The 21,254-nt window shown below is 40.1% G+C and overlaps 1 protein-coding gene and 1 pseudogene across 15 annotated transcripts in view; one reads left to right on the forward strand and one right to left on the reverse strand.

The window, feature by feature from the left end:
• The first annotated feature begins 316 nt into the window (after nt 1-316).
• Nucleotides 317-21,254, forward strand: part of THOC2 (THO complex subunit 2) — a 120,902-nt gene continuing 99,964 nt past the window's right edge. For all 15 annotated transcript variants that reach the window (XR_009450606.1, XR_009450607.1, XM_059679258.1 and 12 more), the window contains exons 1-2: nt 317-448; nt 13,802-13,860. Coding sequence is in view for 13 of the 15 variants with exons in the window: in XM_059679258.1 (XP_059535241.1) it covers nt 339-448; nt 13,802-13,860 (169 nt within the window). In the remaining 2 variants the exon portion in view is untranslated. The remainder of the gene's footprint in view (nt 449-13,801; nt 13,861-21,254) is intronic.
• LOC132223367 (phosphoglycerate mutase 1-like) lies at nt 18,382-19,269 on the reverse strand (annotated as a pseudogene).

The raw sequence follows: 21,254 nt of genomic DNA on the forward strand, positions 1-21,254 counted from the left end.
ACATAGGCATCATGGTTTATTGTTTTTCTATTCCCAGTGTCTAGCACATATTAGGTACTTTAGAAATACATGTTTGAATTAGTTGCCTGGTGTTGAGACTACGGAAGAAGATAAGGGCTACGAATTGGCCTGGGGAAAGGGAAGCGAGGGCTAGGGTGGCGGAAGGCGCGGCCCGCGACGTCACTGCGAAGGGACCCACGGGTTTGGGCGACGTCGTTGGCCACGGGCCTCGGGCTTCCGCGGGACGGAGATGACTGACTGGGGCGGGAAAACGAATAGCTAACTCGCAGTTCCCGGCATTCTTAGTGGGCGGGGCTTCACTTTGACCCCTCGCTCGCATGCTACACATCCGGGCTCCTGCTAGTAGTGAGGGGAAGATGGCGGCCGCGACGGTGTTGGTTCCCGTAGAGTGGATAAAGAACTGGGAGAAAACAGGGAGAGGCGAATTGTGAGTGTTGGAACTGGAGGCGGGGATACGGCCGGGCCGGGCCCCAGTGTCACAGCGTTCTCCCCAGTTGGGGGAGGTTGGGGGCGGGGAAGAGGTGTGCCCCCTCCCCCATCCGGGCAGCGGGTGTGGACATTTGGCCAGGAGTTTAGAACTGTGGTAGTAGAGGTGCCGGTAACCACCGCCAACCTCCTTCCCTCCGTGGCCTCCCTTAAATCGCCTCACCCCTCAGTGGGCCGCCTTCCTTTAGTCTGTTAGCAGAACTCCCGTGTCGCCCCTTCGGGTCCCCGCGCTCCCGCTCTGTCGCTTTTTTGTCCCCTTCTTCGTTTGAGCTCCCTTGGTTCCTTTCTCTTCACGGGGCCGCGCCGGGGAGGTTCGGACTTTCCCCCTCTCTCTCACGTCCCATTTCTTTACTCTGCACCCGTTCGACTCCGCAGTTCGGAGGCTGGCGACTCCTCAGCTCGAAGTCCGAGGAGAGCGAACCACCCCGGACTCCCCTCCTCCCCGGGCGTTGCGGAGAGCCCCGCGTTTCACCTTAGGGCCTCCCGCGAAGCGGTCTGTCAGACTGTCCCGGCCTCGCGCGGCGCCGCTGCCGAGGGAGGGGTGTAGCGGGGCTTGCCGCTTTCCCGGAAGACCTACCGGCATTTCTTTACTCCGTCTTTTCACCTTAGAGCCATTTCGTGTCGGACTCAACTTTCGTCATGCAATGTTTCCTAAACCCCATTTTGTCCTGGGACTGCAACTCATTTTGGCAAATCTCCAAGGTTCTCGAATACCCAGAATAACGCGATTCCTTTAAGTCATAAAACTTTCCCCCCACCCGAGTCATACATAGCAGTAATTTGTCATACCCGAGGTTTCCTGGCCCAAAATTTCAGCGCTTCTTCTAGAAAATAAAAATGGTTTAAGTAGCCAGACGAACCCCAGGTTAAAAAACAACAACACGCAAATAACTTATTTCTAGTTTCCTTCTTTGAATCGCTTTATTAGCTAAAGCTTGATCCTGTAACAGTTAACTCGCAAGCCATTTTTACCGTCGTTGCCCACTCCCCCCGCCCTCTCCCCTCAGTGGTTCGTTTACCGTTACTCGTGCAGTTTACGGTTAGAACTTTGTTACTTAGAATGAAACTAAACGCAGGGAACCCGTGCGCGTGTAACATCGTCTGCCTGTACCCCGCCCTCCTCGGCCCCCCCCCCCCCCGCCCTCTCACTGTCTCACTGTTTTACTTAACTGTATGAGCTCTAGAATTCGATTGGCTGAGTAAGCGGCCGGCTTAGCCACTTAACTAGCAGAGTGACCTTGGATAAGTTCCTTAACCACTTTGACAGTTTCCCCTTGAGTAAATTGGGAAGAAGTACTCAAAGGAGTGTTGTGTAGACTAAATAATGCCTGTAAAGCACTTGGCTTATAATAAGTGCTCAAGTGATAGCTATTAAAAGTAATATTATTCCAATCTTTAGATATTTAAACTTACTGGATAGCTCTTGCACTTAAAGTCTGTACCACTTAGGTTAGCAATTAATTGGTCCCTGACTCATTTATGGGTACTCTTTAATGAATTGAGAGATCCTTGAAGAGTGGGGACTGTCTCATTTATTTTGGTTCAACTGTCCTGCCTCCCGCCTCCCCACACTTTCTAGCATATGCTTAGAGTGCTTATTAGCTTATTAACTGCAAGAGAAGTCAATTAGATATATATTCATTTCTTAACTGTTTGGAACATTTTCTAAATCCTTATACTGCTAGTTAACACATAGCTATTTAGGTCCCTTGTGTGCAGGGAAGGCAGGATGGGAAGTTACCAGAACAAACCAAACCAAACCAAACCAAACCATCATCTTTATGTATATTAGATTAGGGTAAATCAGTTATTAGGATAAATCAGTTCATTGTTGACTACTTTTTAAATTACTTTTTATTGAGTTTTAGAGAGAGGAAGGGAGAGGGGGAGAGACAGAAACATCAATGTGAGAACAATACATTGGCTGCCTCCTGTATGCCCCCAACCCCCACTGCTGATTGAGCCCCCAATCTGGGCATGTGCCCTGACCAGGAACCAAACAGGCAACCTTTTGGTGTACTGGACGATGCCCAACCAACTGAGCCACACTGGCCAGGGCCACTGTTGTTTGCTTTTAAAAGCCAACTTATTTAGGAGCTCTCATTTTTGTAGCTTGTTCAACTTCTTCCTTCCAGCTGTTTTTGACAGTTTTACTATCGTTACTTCCACCTTGGAATGAGTGGTTTTAGGGGTAGGAGGTGAAATTCTGCTTGGCTTCTGATTGGCAGCCTTTGGAGAAAAACAAAGTGATGTAGTAAAATTGGAGTTTTGGTCTCACTTTATGTATATTTACACGATCCATGCTAACTGTCATAGTTCCTGTGATTGAAGACCTGCTCAAAACTTACTTAACATCTATGTAGTTATTCCATGGCTTGTGCAATGTAATTTGAATTAGATACAAATCAGTATAGTCAGTTTTATAATTGTATTATGTAAAGAGAGTTTAAAGTTGCTAGTTGTGTGACATAATGAAATAATTTAGTCAAACACATCACCATGTAATCCTTTCCTTTAATTGAAACTTTGTTACACATAGTCTAACCTTGGATTTTTTGGATCTTGCAAAAGATAGATGTTAGCATTTTCATTTTATTAGAACAAATGGTATTGTAACTATATTATAAAACATCACTTCCTTTGTCTGAAAACAGACTCTTAAAAATAAACCAGGTACTGGAAATATTAAAAATGAAAGTAAGCTTTTTCCATGTTGATAGTGCTCTCAAAATCATAGTGAAAATTCCTGCAACATGCTGGACTTTCTGTAAGAAGTGCGGCAAGCATCAACGCAACAATGTAACACAGTACAAGAAGGGCAAGGATACTCTGTGTGTGCAGAGACTGCGGTGTTATGACAGGAAGTAGAATGGCTATGGTGGACAGACTAAGCAAAAAAGGCTAAAACTACAAAGAAGATTGTGCTGAGGCTTGAATGCATTGAGCCCAACTGCAGATCTAAGAGAATGCTGGCAATTAAGAGATGCAAGCATTTTGAACTGGGAGGAAATAAGAGAAAGGGCCAAGTGATCCAGTTCTAAGCTTCATATTTTGTTATGTGACAATAAAACTTTGAGGATATGTTCTCTTCAGAAAGAAAAAACAACAACCCAAAAAACCCAAAGGTAATGTGCCACCAAATTATTAGTGAATCATTTATAGATTTGGCTTTCAGAATATGATCAATATTTAAAATTATATGTAGGGTGGATTTTTCCTTTTTAACAAGATGAATGAGCAGATTAGCTTTAGCTTAACTGAAAATTACCTTTTAAAAAAATGTTGCTTTCATGAGCTTCATTTCTTGCTGTCACTTCTTACCAATATAAGTTTATTCTGGGAGTTGTAGTCAACTTCAGCATCATAGTGGTAAAGTAACATATGTGATATATGGGGCATTTTATAACTTTAAGAGAGGGCAATTCTTAATTGGGCCTCATGGAAAGCAACTGTCTATTAAGAGGGAAAGTCTTGGCTTTGAAGAATAAGGTTTGTTAGGTAACTAAGTAGAAAAAAACCTGTATTTTGCTTATCTGAATGGTTCATCACATACCTAGCTAACCTTTCAGGGATACTGATTATGTTTTTCGTGGTAAATTATAGAACTCTTAAAATGTTTTTTTTCAAGAGCTATCAAAAAGACAAAGGAGGACTACCAAAACATAATTAAGTGTCCTTTCCAGTAACACTTAGAACTACTCTTACAAGTTTCACATCTAAATGCAAACTCAAATACTGTGAAATATGCAGGATATGGCTTTAATCACTTTAATTTTGGAATTAGAGTTTTACTTTCTTGATAGTTTCGTATTAGCATAGGGCTTGCTATGATTAAGCTAATAAACTTGCCTGTATTGGTACATCCAATGGAGATTATGTTTTTAGTAAAAATTATTAGCATAGTGAGCTCAGCATTTGTTTGTGTAACAAGGAACCTTGATGTAGAGTTTATGTTACAAGCTCTTAATCTGAAGATGTTAGCCTCATGTCAATACGGAATCTAATTTTGAAATACTTATATTTGTTGGATATCATCTATTTGTTTGAAGGACTTAATTCTTTTAAAAATTTACATATCAATTAGAATTTTTAGGTCTTATTAATTATTGGTAGTTATAATAATATTTTAAAATTTAATCGCCAAATGTTTTGGTTGCCATTTTTATTCTGTTGCTAAATGACTTTACATGTTTCAGAACTTATCTAAGTACATATGGATGTTCATTAAGTGATGTCTGATCTGAATTTGTTGGAGGGAAATACGAAGAGAGACTTTATGGCAAATAATCATTCTAAGAAATTTTAGTCTTGGTAGTTGAATCTTTTTTTGGTTATTATTATTTTTTCCTTTTTCTTTAAAAGGTACTCTAAATTCAGCTGAAGCTTTATCTGAAACCTTCATGTCTTAGTTTTCATTTGGCATTTATTTTCTCATTTTGACTTGCATTCACAAGTTAATTAGTCTTGGTCTTTTTTCTTGGTAGAGAAATGCATTCTTCAGAAATTGTTGTAGCAATATCAGATTTTATAGGCTATGGCTTTATTAGAAAAATTAAATTATTCTACAATAAGGTAGAGTGAGAGCTATTAATGCACTTGTGTGCAGGAACTTGTCTTTTTAAAAAATATTTCCTGTTCTCTTTTCTCCTCAATGCATGTTTTCATTTTCATAAATGCATATATTTCAAGATAAAACTACATGTCCCAATATTCATTTTTGTGGTTATGTCTCTCTTCTAACAGTGATAATAGAGGTAGCACTTTGCTTAACCAAATTTACTCTTTTTTTTTGTTTTGTTTTGTTTTTAAGAATTAAAGTGCAGCTTGACATTAGTTTTTTATGTGTGAAACCAACTTTTATTTATTTTTAAAAATATATTTTATTGATTTTTTACAGAGAGGAAGGGAGAGGGATAGAGAGTTAGAAACATAGATGAGAGAGAAACATTGATTAGCTGCCTCCTGCACACTCCCCACTGGGGATGTGCCTGCAACCAAGGTACATGCCCTTGACCAGAATCGAACCTGGGACCCTTGAGTCTGCAGGCTGATGCTCTATCCACTGAACCAAACCGGTGAAACCAACTTTTAGATGTTGATTATAATCAAAGTAGTAGTCCAGCTTATGCAGTGTTTCCATTTTTACTGCAAAATGAGAACAACTAAGATGGAAAACTAAATATTCATGTTAAGAAGTACTCACAAAAATACTTAAGTCCTTGATAGAATATAAGATATTTTATTCTTTTTTTCCCCCCACAGATCATAACAGAAAGTAGATTCTGTCTTTCTTCTCAGGGACCTAAGACATCATCTCCACAATAGTACCAAACTGTATTAAAAGTGGAAAAAGTGGTAAACTCAGTTATTTGGAGGTTATTAAGGGACTGAAATAATTATTTGAATTTGGACTGAGGCAGAATATTCTGTTATTTTTAAAGTCACATTAAAATGGGCAACTGTTAGAGATAGTTTGTTTCTCCCCTAATCATTTAGGACAGAGTACTAAAGTGTTTCAACAGGTGTAGTAAGACATGTAGCATACAGAAATGTAATTGTTTCTTTAAGGATACTTTGTGATCTTTTGTTAGTGGATTACTTAGAGAGAAGAGCACATACAAATCTACTGATTGGAGGAAATTTCTTAGTGATTGTTTTTAGTTTTCTCCTACAACAAAGGAAGAACTGTTTTGTACTAGGGAAATAAAAGTACAGTGTCTGTTATGCAAGTTAATTGCCCCTTAATGATTCCTTACATAATTTGAGCAAATATTTGAGATGATAATTAATAACTTATGCTGACATTATTATCTGTATCCTAATGAATATGTTTGTGGTCTTGTGACTGATAAGATGGCATATTTCAATTCTTAAAATTATGTATCATTGACTATATCATTAGATTACGTGGGATTTGGACATTTCCAATCCCTCCCCACTGGGAGGATTATCACAAAAGACATGCATTAAGCATAACAAACAGAAAATGAAGCAACTAAAAATGTGAATAAGCACAAATATTCGCCATAAAGACTAGTTGGCCTTGCTTTTTATTATGGGCACAAAGTGAAAGTTGAGTTACTTGATTTCATTACATTCTTCTGTCAAAGACAGTTTTCCTGGTACTACATTCTAAAGCAGTGGTTCTCAACCTTGGCTGCACATTAGAATCACCTGGGAACCTTTTTTAAAATCCTGATTTCTGGGCCTCATCCTCCAGAAATTCTGTTTCTTTGTTATGGGGTGAGGCCACAACATTAGTAACAAAGAAACAATTTCCGGAGGATGAGGCCCAGAAATCAGGATTTTAAAAAAGGTTCCCAGGTGATTCTAATGTGCAGCCAAGGTTGAGAACCACTGTTTTAAAGAGAATTGAAGCCATGGGGACAGTGAGAACTATAAGGGGAAATTGTTTTAATACTTTATAGGAAATATTAAAGCAGTCTTGATATGCTTTTTTTTTTTAAAGGAAACCAGTTGAGTTTGTTTGTTTATTTATTTATGTTAATCCTCACCCGAGGATATTTTTCCATTGATTTTTTAGGGAGAGTGGAAGAGAGAGGGAAAGACAGAGAGAAACATCCATGTGAAAAAAATACATTGATTGGTTGCCTCCTGTATGGGCCCAGGCTGGGGAGGATCCTTCAACCAAGGTATGTGCCCTTGACTGGAATTGAACCTGGGACCCTTTAGTCTGCAGGCTGACACTCTGTCCACTGAGCCAAACTGGCTAGGGCTTGATGTACTTCCTTATATAATTACTCTTAAAAAGAGCTAGGTTGCAGACATTTTTAGGTTATATTCTCTGATACTAGTCTGAAGTGGATGATATTTTTGTATTACCTACTGGAAGGAAGATTGGTTTTGCTTTCCTATTCCAGGTAAGCTTGTGGCAGGTTTAATATATTTTGAGAAACTAGAAGCTTAACCACTATTCTCAACACATTGGAAAGCCCATCTTTTGTCGGGAGCCGGTCCATCCTTACTGTTTCAAGGGACCTGGCATATATGGCATACGGTTCTTAATATGTTTGCTCACCTTCTTGGCTCTGTGTTTTAACCAAGGTCACCTCTCCGAGAAAGGTTGAATCCCCAGGTAGGGATTTTCCCCTGAAGTTAGGGAGGGAATAAAACCCCTCAACTAAGTGCCAGGCGGGTAATTAATCCCTTTAACTACGAACAATCATGCTTAAACTACATAATCTTTTCTCCCTGGAATGGAGATAAGAAACGCCCTAACCTTTGTAATAGAGATTGATAGGATTGAATCAACTGGTATAAATACAGTTGTAACAAGACAGAAACACTGAGAACTTAGAACACAGAATTCAGAAGACAGAACCTACATGGAGCCTGGAGACAGAAGAACTTCGCTGGAGAGAACATGGCAATAAATCCTGGACTGAACCTGACTATAGAACATGGCAAGAGAACCTGACTAGAACCTGGTGACTGAACTTGGCTGGAGATCCGAAGCAGAACCTCTCTGGAGATCCAGACCAGAACTTGGCTGGAGATCCTGGCTGGAGATCCTGGCTAGGCTGCTGATCAACTGAACACTGTCTCCGTGTCCTTCCTTCTTCGCCGACTCCGTCTACACCTTTGGGGACCCCTGGACCCGCTGGGGCTAGACCCCGGCAATCTTTGTTCTTCAGGGAAGTAGTTAAATACTTGGGGTCAAACTTAAATCAGTTTACCATTTTTTAAAGTTCATTTAATTTTAAAAATAGTTTTTATTAATTAAATTTTTTTATTAATATTCAGAGCGTGGAAGAGAGAGAGAGAGAGAGAGAAACAGAAACATCAGCAATGAGACAGAAACATTGATCAGCTGCCTCCTACACTTCCCACATTGGGTATCAAACCTGCAATCCAGGCATGTGCTCTGACCTGGAATCAAACCATGACATCCTGGTTCATAGGTCGATGTTCAACCACTGAGCCACTCTGGCTGGGCTTATTGATTTTTTTTTTTTAGAGAGAGTGGAAGGGAGACTGAGAAAAACATTGATGTGAGAATGAAGCATTGATTGGCTGCCTCCTGCAGGCCCCCTATCTGCCCCCTACCAGCCCCCTACCCAGGATCATTGTGCCCTGACTCAAATCTAACAGACAACCTTTTGGGGCATAGGAAGATGCCCAACCAAATGAGCCATACCAGCCAGGGCTAATTTACCATTTCTACAGTGTTCTCTGAAATTTTTTTAAAAAATAGGAGTTGGTTAAAAACAAAACTAAATTATATTTTCAGTTATGAGATTTAATTTAACAATTGTTCTCCATTGGCAAGGCCTTTTTATTCTTTGATTTTGAAAATAATTTTGTAAGACCTACATGTGAATTGTTGACCAGGAAAAGTTGACTGACTTTTAACAACCTTAAACTGCTCATCCTGATGATGGAGGATTGAAATAATCAGAAGACATAGAAGTGAGCTTCAAGGGCATGGATAATCTGCAAAGTAGATAATCTCTCTGGATGATTATAATGTAGCATCATATTTCACCTTAGGTGTGATATATAAGTTTTAAAATTATTTTATTGACTATAGAAAAAGTATTGCTAGACACAAGAGTAAGAAACATCTGCATTCATTGGTTCTCTTTTTTTTTTTTTTAAAAAAAAGATATTTTATTGATTTTACAGAGAGGGTGTTAATCCTCACCTGGGGATATTTTTTTCCATTCATCTTTTTTAGAGAAAGTGGAAGGGAGGGAGGGAAGGGAAGGGAAGGAGGGAAGAAGTAGGAGGAGGAGGGAGGGAGGGAGAGAGAGAGAGAAAGAAAGAAAGAAAGAAAGAAAGAAAGAAAGAAAGAAAGAAAGATCAATTGTGAGGGAGATGGTTCTTTTTTGTTAGAGCCTTGTGCACCTTGTATTTCTTTTCCTAAATTGTGAAATTAAAAAAATACAGAAAATGCATAAAACTTAAATGTAAAGTTTAAAGACTCTCTAGGATGCACACCCATGTAACTCATACCCAAGTCAAGACAACATAACCACTCTTGCTGATTTTACTCTTCTTTACTTCCCTGAAGTAGCATTGTCCTGACATTTATGGCTTTCTCGTCCTCATTTTTATTTACAATTTTACTACCCAGTATGTTTAAGTTGTTCTTGATATAATTGGAATCATAGGGTGTGTATTTTATCTGGCTGCTTTTGCTCAACATTATGTCTTTTAGGATCCATTGATGTTTTTGCAAGTGTTTGTGGTTTATTGATTTTCAGTTTCAAGATGATCCATTCCACAATTTGTTGATCTCCTACGCTATTGACAAATTTGTTATTTTGAGTTTTTAACTATTACCAACAATGCCAATGAAAACATTTCTGTATAAGTATCTTGGTATATATAATCATGTGTTTTTGTGGGATATATACTTAAGTGTAGAACTGCTGGGTTCTAGTTGTGATTAACCTCAGCTCTACTAGATACTGCCAAACTATTTCAAAATATACTCCTACCAGCAGTATATGGGAGTTCACCTTGCTTCACATCCTGGCTAATATTTAATATTGTCAGACTTTAAATTTTTGTCAATGTTATAATGTATTAATGGTATTTTATTGGGCCTTATATTTTCATGGACATCTTTTTACGTTATTGGTCATTTGGATTTCTTATTTCTTTTTTTTTAAAAAATATATTTTATTGATTTTTTTACAGAGAGGAAGGGAGAGGGCTAGAGAGTTAGAAACATTGATGAGAGAGAAGCATCGATCAGCTGCCTCCTGCACACCCCCCACCGGGGATGTGCCCGCAACCAAGGTACATGCCCTTGACTGGTATCGAACCTGGGACCTGTCAGTCCACAGGCCGACACTCTATCCACTGAGCTAAACCGGGCAGGGCTGGATTTCTTATTTCTTGTGAAAGGTCTTTGTATCTTTTCCCATTTTTTCTTTTTTTAAAAAATATTTTTTTATTTCAGACAGGAAGGGAGAGAGAGAGATAGAAACACCAATGATGAGAGAGAATCATTGATCGGCTGACTCCTGCACACCCCCTACTGGGGATTGAGCCTGCAACCAGGACGTGTGCCCTTGACCAGAATTAAACTGGGACCCTTCAGTCCACCAGCCGACACTCTACCTACCCACTGAGCCGAACCAGCTAGGGCATTTCCCCCATTTTTCTATTGCATTTCTTTCATTGTTTTGTAGGAGTTCTTTATAAGTTTGTATTGGCATCTTTTGTGGGTAACACTGTATGTGTGGCAAATATCTTGTTATTCTTTAGCTTGCAGTTCCGTTCTTACAATGGTGATTTTGATAATCAGAAGTCATGCACTTTAATATAGTCAAATTTGTCACTTTGGCTTTCAGATCAGTACTTTTTTTTCTCTTTAAAAAATGATTTTAGAGATTGGAAGGGGGAGAGAGAAGGAGGTAGAGGAGGAGAAAGAGGGAGAGAGAGGTAAAAAAACATTGATGTGACAGAACATTGATTGGTTCCCTCCAACAAGGGCCCAGTCTGGGAATTGAGCCCACAACCTGGCTAGGGCCTTTTGCTCATTTTTAAATTGGGTTGTTTATTTTCTTATTGTTGATTGTTAAGAGTTCTTTGTATATTTTGGATAACAGTCCTTATCAGGTATCTTTATTTTTTTATAATGTCATTCTTATAAGTATGAAGTGATATTGTGGTTTTGATTTCCCTTTCTCTGATAATAAGTGATGTCAAGCATCTTTTCATGTACATGCTGACCATTTGTATGTCTTCCTTGCAGAAATGTCTGTGCAAGTCCTTTGCCCATGTTTATATCAGTTTTTGTTTTTTTTGCTGTTGAGTTGTAGATATTCCTTATATATTAACCCCTTATCAGATATATGGCTTGCAAGTATTTTCTTCCATTCCATTCTGTTCATTGTCTCCTTTGCTGTGTACACAATTAAAAACAATCTTTATTGTTGAAAGTATTGCATATGTCCCCTTCTTCCACCCCCCAGGCCTTCTAGCTCATTCCTGCCCCCTGCCTCAGGCCTTTACTGCCCTATTGTCTGTGTCCATGGGTTATGCATACAAGTTCTTTGGTTGATCACTTCCTACCCACCCACCCTCTCCTTCCTTCCCTCTGAGATTCACTAGTCTGTTCTATGCTTCTGTGTCTCTGGATCTATTTTGTTCATTAGATTCCACATATGAGTGAGATGTGGTACTTGTCTTTCTCTGACTGGCTTATTTCGCTTAGCATAATACTCTTCAGGTCCCTCCATGCTGTCCCAAAGGGTAAGAGATCCTTTTTTTTTTTTTTTTTAAAAAATCCTGCATAGTATTCCATAGTATAAATGTACCACAGCTTTTTTTTTATCCAGTGAAGTCAGTGGGGTGTTAAAGTCCCCTACTATAACTATCTTGCTATTAACCTCTCCCTTAAAGTCCTCTTGAAGTTTTTTCATATATTTAGGTGCTCCTGTATTGGGTGCATATATCTTTACCAGGGTTATATCCTCTTGTTGGATTGATCCCTTTAGTATTATGAAGTGACCTTTGTTGTCTCTTGTGATGGCCTTCATTTTGAAGTCTATTTTGTCAGATTGCTACCCTAGTTTTTTTTTTTTCATTCCATTTGCATGGAAAATTGTTTTCCATTCCTTCACTCATCCTGTGTGAGTCTTTTGTTCTGAGGTGGATCTCTTGTAGACAGCATTTAGTTCAAGGGTCCTCAAACTTTTTAAACAGGGGGCCAGTTCACTGTCCCTCAGACCGTTGAAGGGCCGGACTATAGTTTAAAAAAAGACTATGAACAAATTCCTATGCACACAGCACATATCTTATTTTGAAGTAAAAAAACAAAACGGGAACAAATACAATATTTGTATTTGCATGTGGCCTGCGGGCCGTAGTTTGAGGACCCCTGATTTAGTTGGATCATGTTTTTGTATCCATTCAGCTACCCTCTGTCTTTTGATTGGAGCATTTAATCCTTTTACATTTAAGGTTATTACTGATAGGTACTTATTTATTGCCATTTTAATTCTGTATGCCTAGTTTTCTCTCTATATATTTCTTGTCTGGCCAATCTTGTTTCATCTATATACCACCCATTTCCCCATTCTGTTGAGATAAATATAATTTCATCTGTAAATATTTCAGCATCTATCTCTTAAAGATAGAGTTTTACTCATATATTCAAGTTGACTCATAAATGTTAGGTTATTAAAATTTGTTTGAGAGAGAGAGAGAGAGAGAGAGAGAGAGAGAAAGAAAGAGAAAGGACAGAAGAGAGAGAGAGGGAGAGAGAAACCTTGATTTGTTGTCCCACTTATTTATGCATTCATTGGTTGATTCTTGTCTGTTTCCTGAATGGGAATTGAACCCACAACCTTGGTGTATTAGGACGATGTTCTAACCAACTGGGCTAACTGGCCAGGGTCCATAAATGTTAATTTTTAAAATACTTGTTTCAGACAGGATTCAAATAAGGATCCATACATTGTGATTGATATGTCTCTAAAGCCTTTTTTGCTCTGAGGATCCCCCACCATCCTTTATTTTTCCTAGCAATATATTTGTTGAAGAGATTGGGTCATTGTTCTATAGCAGTGATGGTGAACCTATGACACCTCTGACACGCGAACTCATTTTTTTTGGTTCATATTTCTTTGTTAAGTGGCATTTAAATATATAAAATAAATATCAAAAATATAAATCTTTGTTTTACTATGGTTGCAAATATCAAAAAATTTCTATATGTGACACGGCACCAGAGTTAAGTTAGGGTTTTTCAAAATGCTGACACGCCGAGCTCAAAAGGTTCGCCATCACTGTCCTATAGACTTTTCCACAGTCTGAATTTAGGTCGTGCCTTTTTTTTTTTTTTTTAAGTCAACATCATAGATGGGTGGTAATATTCCTTTATCAGGATCAGGAAGCACATAATGTCTGATTGTCTCTTTTTGTAATGTGAACAGCCATTCATAGATGCCTAGGTCTTTTAATTTATTAGGAGTCTTAAAATGGTAATGTAATTCTATCATTCCATCATTATTTATTAGCTGAAATACTTAAGTACAGAGACATTTCTTATCAACCGTTGGTTCATATATGAAGGCAGAATAAGTGATTGATTTTTTTAGTTAATTTTACCAGTTTTAAAAATAATGAATTGATTGACTAGCATCCTCTAGTTTTGACCAATTATGGCTTTTAGGTTTGTTTTATTCTCATTCTGAACTAATGGATGTTGACATTGAATACATTTTTAAATATTTTTAGTTGATATAATTTGCTCTGTAAGGATCATCTTTGTTAAGATTTGAAATTAATGCAGACTACTTTTGTTTTATTCTAGTTTGCATTTGTGTCGGATTCTCAGTGAAAATAAAAGCCATGATAGTTCGACTTACAGAGGTAAGAATTTTAAAAGTATCATTGCTATTTTTTTTGGCTTGGTCAATTTTAATAAATAGCCTGTTTTCATCAAATTGTTATGAATGCAAACAAAAGGTATAAGATAGTTTACATTATGTAAAGCTTTTATGTGAATATATTACAATTCAGATTTAAAACTATAGTTATAGTAAGACTATACATCTTTGTATAAGGATGCTATTTTTTTAAAATATATTTTTTATTGATTTTTTACAGAGAGGAAGGGAGAGAGATAGAGAGTTAGAAACATCGATGAGAGAGAAACATCGATCAGCTGCCTCCTGCACATCTCCTACTGGGGATGTGCCCGCAACCCAGGCACATGCCCTTGACTGGAATCGAACCTGGGACCTTTTAGTCCGCAGGCCGACGCTCTATCCACTGAGCCAAACCGGTTTTGGCAAGGATGCTATTTAACTTGCATAATAGTCATGATATAGCTTGGATTTTATAATACAGTTGCTAGCTATATGAAAAATTACATAGACTAGTTATTAGTCATAAACAGAAGAGAAAAGCTAGTATGGAAAGTAAAATGATTGTGATCTTATTTACACTAGGAAATTTCCAGAAACAGGTTCAGTGTTTTTACTAAAGCTGGTTATGTTTAGGTGGTATCCGGGATTTTGTTGAAGGTAGTTGTCATGGAAAACATTAAAAGCAAAGGTGTTGTGTACTGCATACCACAAATATGGCTTATTAACTAAAATGTAATGTAATTAAAGAGGATATAAATTTCCAGTTATTTTAATTTTGAATGATGTTACTATTTAACATTCATTAATTTAAAATTGGGCATATGGATTTAGAAAAGGAGGGGCAAAAACAAAAACAATTATGTTTAGTAAGTTTAAAGTATTTTCCTATGTAGCTTTCATTGAGATAGAAACCATAACATTTTTTTCAATTTGGGAAAAATAATTCACAGCCAATATTCTATTTTAACCCCAAAATTTTTAGATAAAATTGATTGTAGTTATTTAAATTATGCCATTGTGAGTAGAAAATTAAGAACAGAATGATTTTCTGTAGATAAGTTTGCTTTTGTTTTTATCAAAAATTATATATTTGTTTTTAAAAAATACATTTTTATTGATTTCAGAGAGGAAGGGAGAGGGAGAGGGAGAGAGAGATGGAAACAACAATGATGAGAGAGAATCATTTATTGGCTCCCTTCTGCACTCCCTACACTGGGGATCGAGCCCGCAACCTGGGCATGTGCCCCAACTGGGAATCGAACCATGACATCCTGGTTCATAGGTTGATGGTCAACCACTGAGCCCTGTGGTCGGGTGAGATTATATACGTTTTAAAGAAAATTTGTGTTTTTTTTTTTTTTTTTTGAGGGGAAAGCATTTTTTAACAAATGAATGAGCTAGTTTTCTGTCATTTGGGTAAGGTCTGTTTTAAAACTTAACATTCCTAGCCTTGAGTCCCCAAACTTATTTTTCAATTCATCCTGTTTATAAAATTGTATGACCATTCATAAAGATTTCTTTTTTTTTTAAATTTCTGGGTGTCTCCATAATGCTTTAATGATTTGTGTAATATTCTGAAAAAGCCGGAAATAGTCCATCCCAGCCTCCTAAGGTCAGACCGTCTTTCCTTGATGGGACTCATGCAGGGACACCTGCCTTTAGATGGATCAGAGCTGCTTTAACCTCTAGTCCAAGGGCGGGGAAAGGGGGCTGCCAGTAGACAATGGGGTCGAGAGAGGAAGGAAGGGAAGATGAAGGTGCAAGAAACTTTTGTCAGAGTCGACACAAGGTTGCTTACTAGGAGACAGACGAATGCAACTCTGTATTCACTGCTAGAAACCAGAGCTTTGGGTAAAATCTTGAATTTATGGGGAGGAGAGGGAAGCATGGGCTTATCTGTCCTTTTCCAGACCCCTGTGGTTGGGGACCTGCAGAGTGAGCTGCAGTGCATTTTGCTGGACTGGTGCTCACTCCTCACCTGCTGTCCCTGTGTACCACACGCTGACCCTTTCCCCGGGTCAGCAACAAGCGACCTGCAGTACCCACGGGGACGCATGCAGAAGGCTGGTTAACAGCAGAGCCCCTGCTCTCTGGGCAAGGTGATGTCCACTTCCTCTCTGCCTGGCGCAGCGTGGTCTCCATCTCGGTCAGTGAGTTCACAGAACACTCCCAGAAGGAGGCGCTCGCTTTTCTGGATGCAATCATTCTCTAAAACAGGCCTGCCCTGTGGCTGGTGTGGCTCAGTGAATAGAGCGTCAACCCGTGGACTCAAGGGTCCCAGGTTTGATTCCCGTCAAAGGGCACATGCCCAGCTGCAGGCTCGATCCCCATCCCCAGTTGGGGTATGTGCAGGAAGCAACCAAAGGACGTCTCTCTCACATCGATGTTTCTCTCTGTCTCTCCCTGTCTCTTCCACTCTCTCTAAAAATCAATGGAAAAATATCCTCAGGCGAGGATTAACAGGAAAAAAAAAATAAAGTAAAACACAAGTCTTACACCTGGATAGCAGCCACTGAGGGTGCGTCTGAAACTGGGGGAACCCGGATCTGTGTGGGGAAAGGCGGAGTCCGGGTATACTGGCAGGTCCTGGAGAAGGGCCAGGGAAGACTGGGGCAGTGGCACCGGCTCCTAGAGCAGGGTTCTGGCGGGAAGCAGTGCTGGCCCCAGGCACTGAGCTCCGTCTAGAGACGTGTCTGATCCTTCCGAGGTGTGCTCCTGCCTGTGCAGATGACAGGGGTGCCCTAGCTTGGGAGTTCAGAGGTGCTGCGCCTTAATAGTCAACAAGGCTTTTAAGTTGGGAAGTTTTATTCCTCCCCCACCCCTACCCCCGCCTTCCCCCCATGAAGGCCACATCCTGAGTCACCTCGTTCTACTCCTCACCACCTTAAAAGTTGTGCCTGAGAAACTTCCTTGTGCTGTGGCCACTGGAGGGCAAGCACTCTGGCCGGGTCCTCTGCGGGCCTCTTCCTCCTCCCTGCATCATTTTGTAGATTTTGCTCTGGATGTGGAGCTAAGGGTGTTTGGTTTTGACACATTCAAGCTTGATTGCAAGTTCTTCTCCCGCCACAATGTCCGTACCGAGATAGAGAGATAGATGTCTCCGAAAGAGCCGCTGCTGATCTTCTGGCCCAGCCAGTACCTGTTCCCGATTCTGAGCTCCATGGCGGCGGCGGGCCAGACTCCCTCCTGCCCTCCTGGCCGCTTCCTGGGTCTGAGCTCTGGGAGGCGGCGCCCGCCGCTGCCGCTACTGCGGGTGGGCTGCCGGCTCCGCCCCCCTCACGGCCTGCTTTCACCATGGCTTTCCAGTCGCCCAGCCGCTCCCAGAGCCACAATAGGGGGCGGATGGGACAGTCCAAGCGCCGCCCCTGCTGTGGCTCCTGCCGAACACGCTTGCCCTCTCCCCACCACGGATGGACTCGGATCTTCTGGGCCTAAATTCCCCTTCAGCTGCCTGAAGGAGCTGCCGCCATCGCACTGTGCCTTAAAGATTTCTTTTAAAAAATTTTTTTCATAAAGATTTTTGAGGTTGATATAATGCCTTGTTTTTTAAATAAAGCAATTGACTGCCAGAAGTGTAAGAAAGTAAAAAAAGACTCCTTTCTAAAAGCACTTAGATACTAAATTTTATTTTCTTCTCCTGTTTAAAACAAAATTTTAACTTCTGTTAACTTCATCTTGTTTGCGATTGAAACCCTAAGTGGGTAAGAGAAAGAATTTTTATAAAAGGTATAAATAGCATAACACAGGCTGATTACTCTTTTAGTTTTATTTATTTATTTACACATCACTCCTTTATTATACTGATCTGAAAAAGACTTGGTAGTTATGCTCAAAATGCTTACTGGGCCCATGTGGCAGGGCCAAGCAACTGGAACATGATTCAGAATTCACACAGTAAAGGACACACCTGGACATGATCAAGAGACATTTCACTGCCATGAGACTATAATACCAATGCCGGGGAGGGATTCTAAAACACAGCAGGATAACTCCTACAAGTCAAGGAGCTCATCCCACCTTGGTGTGAGGAATGGCTTATTTTTATGATGACCACATGTGGGAATAGTTCAACCGCCACTGAAAACCCCAGAAGGGTTTTTGTTTTGTATTTTATGTAGATTTTTTTTGTTTGTTTTTTTTGTAAAGTAAATGCAACACGTAAACATTCAGGGTTGATCCCAATCTTCTGGAGCCAGCTTTTCTGGGGTCAAGAAGGAAATGTTTGTTTGAATCACCAGGCATTCATCTTCCACTGGAATGACTAGAGCCCCCAGTCAGTTCACCTAACTGCAGAATAGCACAGGACTGCTCTCACGAACACATTGGTCACGCCTTACATGGCTCCTCCTTACTCCCCTACTTTCAAGCAGGTCCTTAGTAATAAACAAAACACTAGCAAAAAAACAAGAGTTATTACCTCTGGACTCTCTTAGATAAGAGTCTCCCTTGGCTTAGACTGAGGACCCATACCCCAGAAGGGCCATTCTGACTAGATTGCATGAAGGGAGTGGGTGCAGGAGACAAAATGGCTAACACAAAATTGGGAGCCACCAGTCCCCATCTGCAGCTACAACCTAAGATGCCTACAGATGTGGTCAGTGTGACATGTGCACAGAAGAGATGCAGAGGAATGGGATGGGAGAGAGGATGTCCTTGGGAAGGTCGTCTGCCTGCTCGCCTTCACTTCTTGGCCTTGCCCTGGGCAGCCACAGCCTCCATGGCTTTGCTCACGGTCTCTTCATCCCCCAGGAACTGAATGGGCTTGATGGGCTTCAAGTTCTTGTCTAATTCATCGACAATGGGAATACCAGTCAGCAGGTTCAGCTCCATGATAGCCTCTTCAGAAAGACCTTCCAGATGTTTGACAGTGCCCCGAAGGCTGTTGCCATGGGCTGCAATCAGTACCCTTTTCCCCTCCTTAATCTGGGGCACTATGTCTTCATTCCAAAAGGGCAGAGCTCTGGCAATAGCGTTCTTCAGACTCTCACAGGAGGGTAGCTGATCTCGGTGAGGTCTGCATACCTGCGATCCTTACTGATGTTGCTGTAGAAGGGATGGTCGGGCTCCATCGGTGATGATGGGATATCATAAGAGCGCCTCCAGATCTTTACCTGGGCCCCACCATGCTTGGCAGCAGTTTCTGCTTTGTTAAGACCAGTCAGACCCCCATAGTGCCGCTCATTGAGACGCCAGGTCCTCACTACAGGCTGCCACATTTGGTCAATGGCATCCAGCACCGTCCAGAAGGTCCAAATTGCTCTCTTCTGCACTGAGGTGAAGCAAATGTCAAACTCAGCCGGCATCTCGCAGCAGCCGGGCTCAGGTCTGTGTTGTACCAGCCGCTGAAGCGGTTCTCCAGGTTCCACACGCTCTCGCCATGCCGGATCAGCACCAGCTTGTAGGCAGCCATGGTGGCCGTTCCGAGTGCGGAGCAGACTCTACTCTTTTAGTTTTAAATGGGGGCTGTGTGGATATTTAATAACTGTCAGTGCCTGGCCTGTGTCGCTTAGTGGTTGAGTGTTGACCCCGAACCAAGAGGTCACTGGTTTGATTCTGGGTCAGGGCACATGCCCTGTTTACGGGCTCCATCCCTAGCAGGGGGAGTGCAGGAGGCAATGGATGGATGATGTTTTCCTCTCATCCATGTTTTTATATCTCTATCCTCCCCCCCCTTCCTCTCTCTAAACAGGTCAATAAAAACATATTAAAACACACACACACACACACACACACACACACACACACAGATATTGTTAATTTGCATGGCTGTTCTGATTCACAATTAAAGCCAGAAACAGTTATGAGCATCTCATTGGCTTAATTTGCTGGTGCTTCTTTCGCTTGCCATTGCCTGCTTTCTTAACACATACACACTCTTTGGCTGCTATATGCCAACAATCAAGCTTTGGTTTGAGTGCCCCAGTAGGTAGTCCATGCAGGAAACTGTAATTTCTTCAGAATTTCTTTTGTTCTATCTAAGGCAGTGGTTCTTAACCTTCCTAATGCTGCGACCCTTTAATACAGTTCCTCATGTTGTGGTGACCCCCAATTTCATTGTTACAAATTGAAAATAATTAAAGCATAGTGATTAATCACAAAAACAATATGTAATTATATATGTGTTTTCCGATGGTCTTAGGCGTCCCACAGGTTGAGAACCGCTGATCTGAGGGGATTGAGTGTGTGTAGTGTTTTCCTCTGCCCTTTCCCCTTCTGCCCCTCCCTTGAATGATTTCATTTCAGGCAGGCAGTTTCCCTTGCACACACTACTTCACCTTGTTCTTTTTATAAGTCCCTTCCCCCAGTAAAATAACGTTATAATGATGGCTGATCAACATGACTAGTTCTAGTGATACTCCACATAACCAAGAACTGGTGTCTTCAATGTTCAGATCCCACAGTTAACATCTAATATAAGTCCCTTTTACTTGTGGCTATTCTTAAGTCTTTTACTTATTATTTTTAGTATAAGGGTTGTAAGTTTTCCTCCCCATTGTAAATGTAGTTTTTCAACTTTAGTGTAGGTTTTGCAGGACTTTGTTGGGGCTAACCTGGTAGTATTAAGGCACCACTTACTGTTTTTATAGATAAAATACAATAGGAGTTCCTAACCACTTAAATGGGCATTTAAATAACTTGTGAATTGGGGACCTTTTTTTTGCTACTTTTGGATTACATTGTGATTGTTTTTATGTAACTTAATATCAGAAAAATGACCTGAGCTATTTGCTTTCTATTTTAATCTTCTGTGATTAAGATTGGAACTCCCTCAGCCCCATGAGCCCATATTCTTATGGGAATTTGGTGTATGCTCAGCTGTTTTGTCCTTGTAAGAGTGATTGCTTTTTAAAAATAATTTAACTGTCTAGGTAACTTTAAATGAGTATTATTTGTTGTGAAAACATTTTATTAGTAGAAAGTGAAAGCTGAAATTGACCCCATAATCCTACCATACTAATAAATAGAAAATTTTTCTTTGCATTTTAATTTTTATAGTTTATTATAAGCACAATGAAACCATATTTGTGCAAAAGGTAGACTATATATAATAAAAAAGTAAATATGTTTAATAAAAGGTAAATATATTTAAATGTGGCTTCACAAGGAATTAGGATAATCTGGTTATATTTCTTTAACAAATAACTCAGTGTGCAGTTTTATTTCATTGTAAAATAATATTTTCATTGTTTAAAGGGGGATTGGTAAAAGTTTTTATTTCTATTATATTCCTTTTTTGTGACCAGTAGTCAGACCAAAGGAGAAGCTTTTTAAATATTTGATTATTATTTTTTTAAATTCTTAACTGAGGATATTTTTGTTGCTTTTAGATAGAGTAGAAGGGGGTGGGGGGGTAGTGAGAGGGAGAGAGAAACATCGATGTGAAAGAGACACATT

This window comes from Myotis daubentonii, chromosome X, assembly GCF_963259705.1.
Source record: "Myotis daubentonii chromosome X, mMyoDau2.1, whole genome shotgun sequence".
NCBI classification, from domain to species: domain Eukaryota; kingdom Metazoa; phylum Chordata; class Mammalia; order Chiroptera; family Vespertilionidae; genus Myotis; species Myotis daubentonii.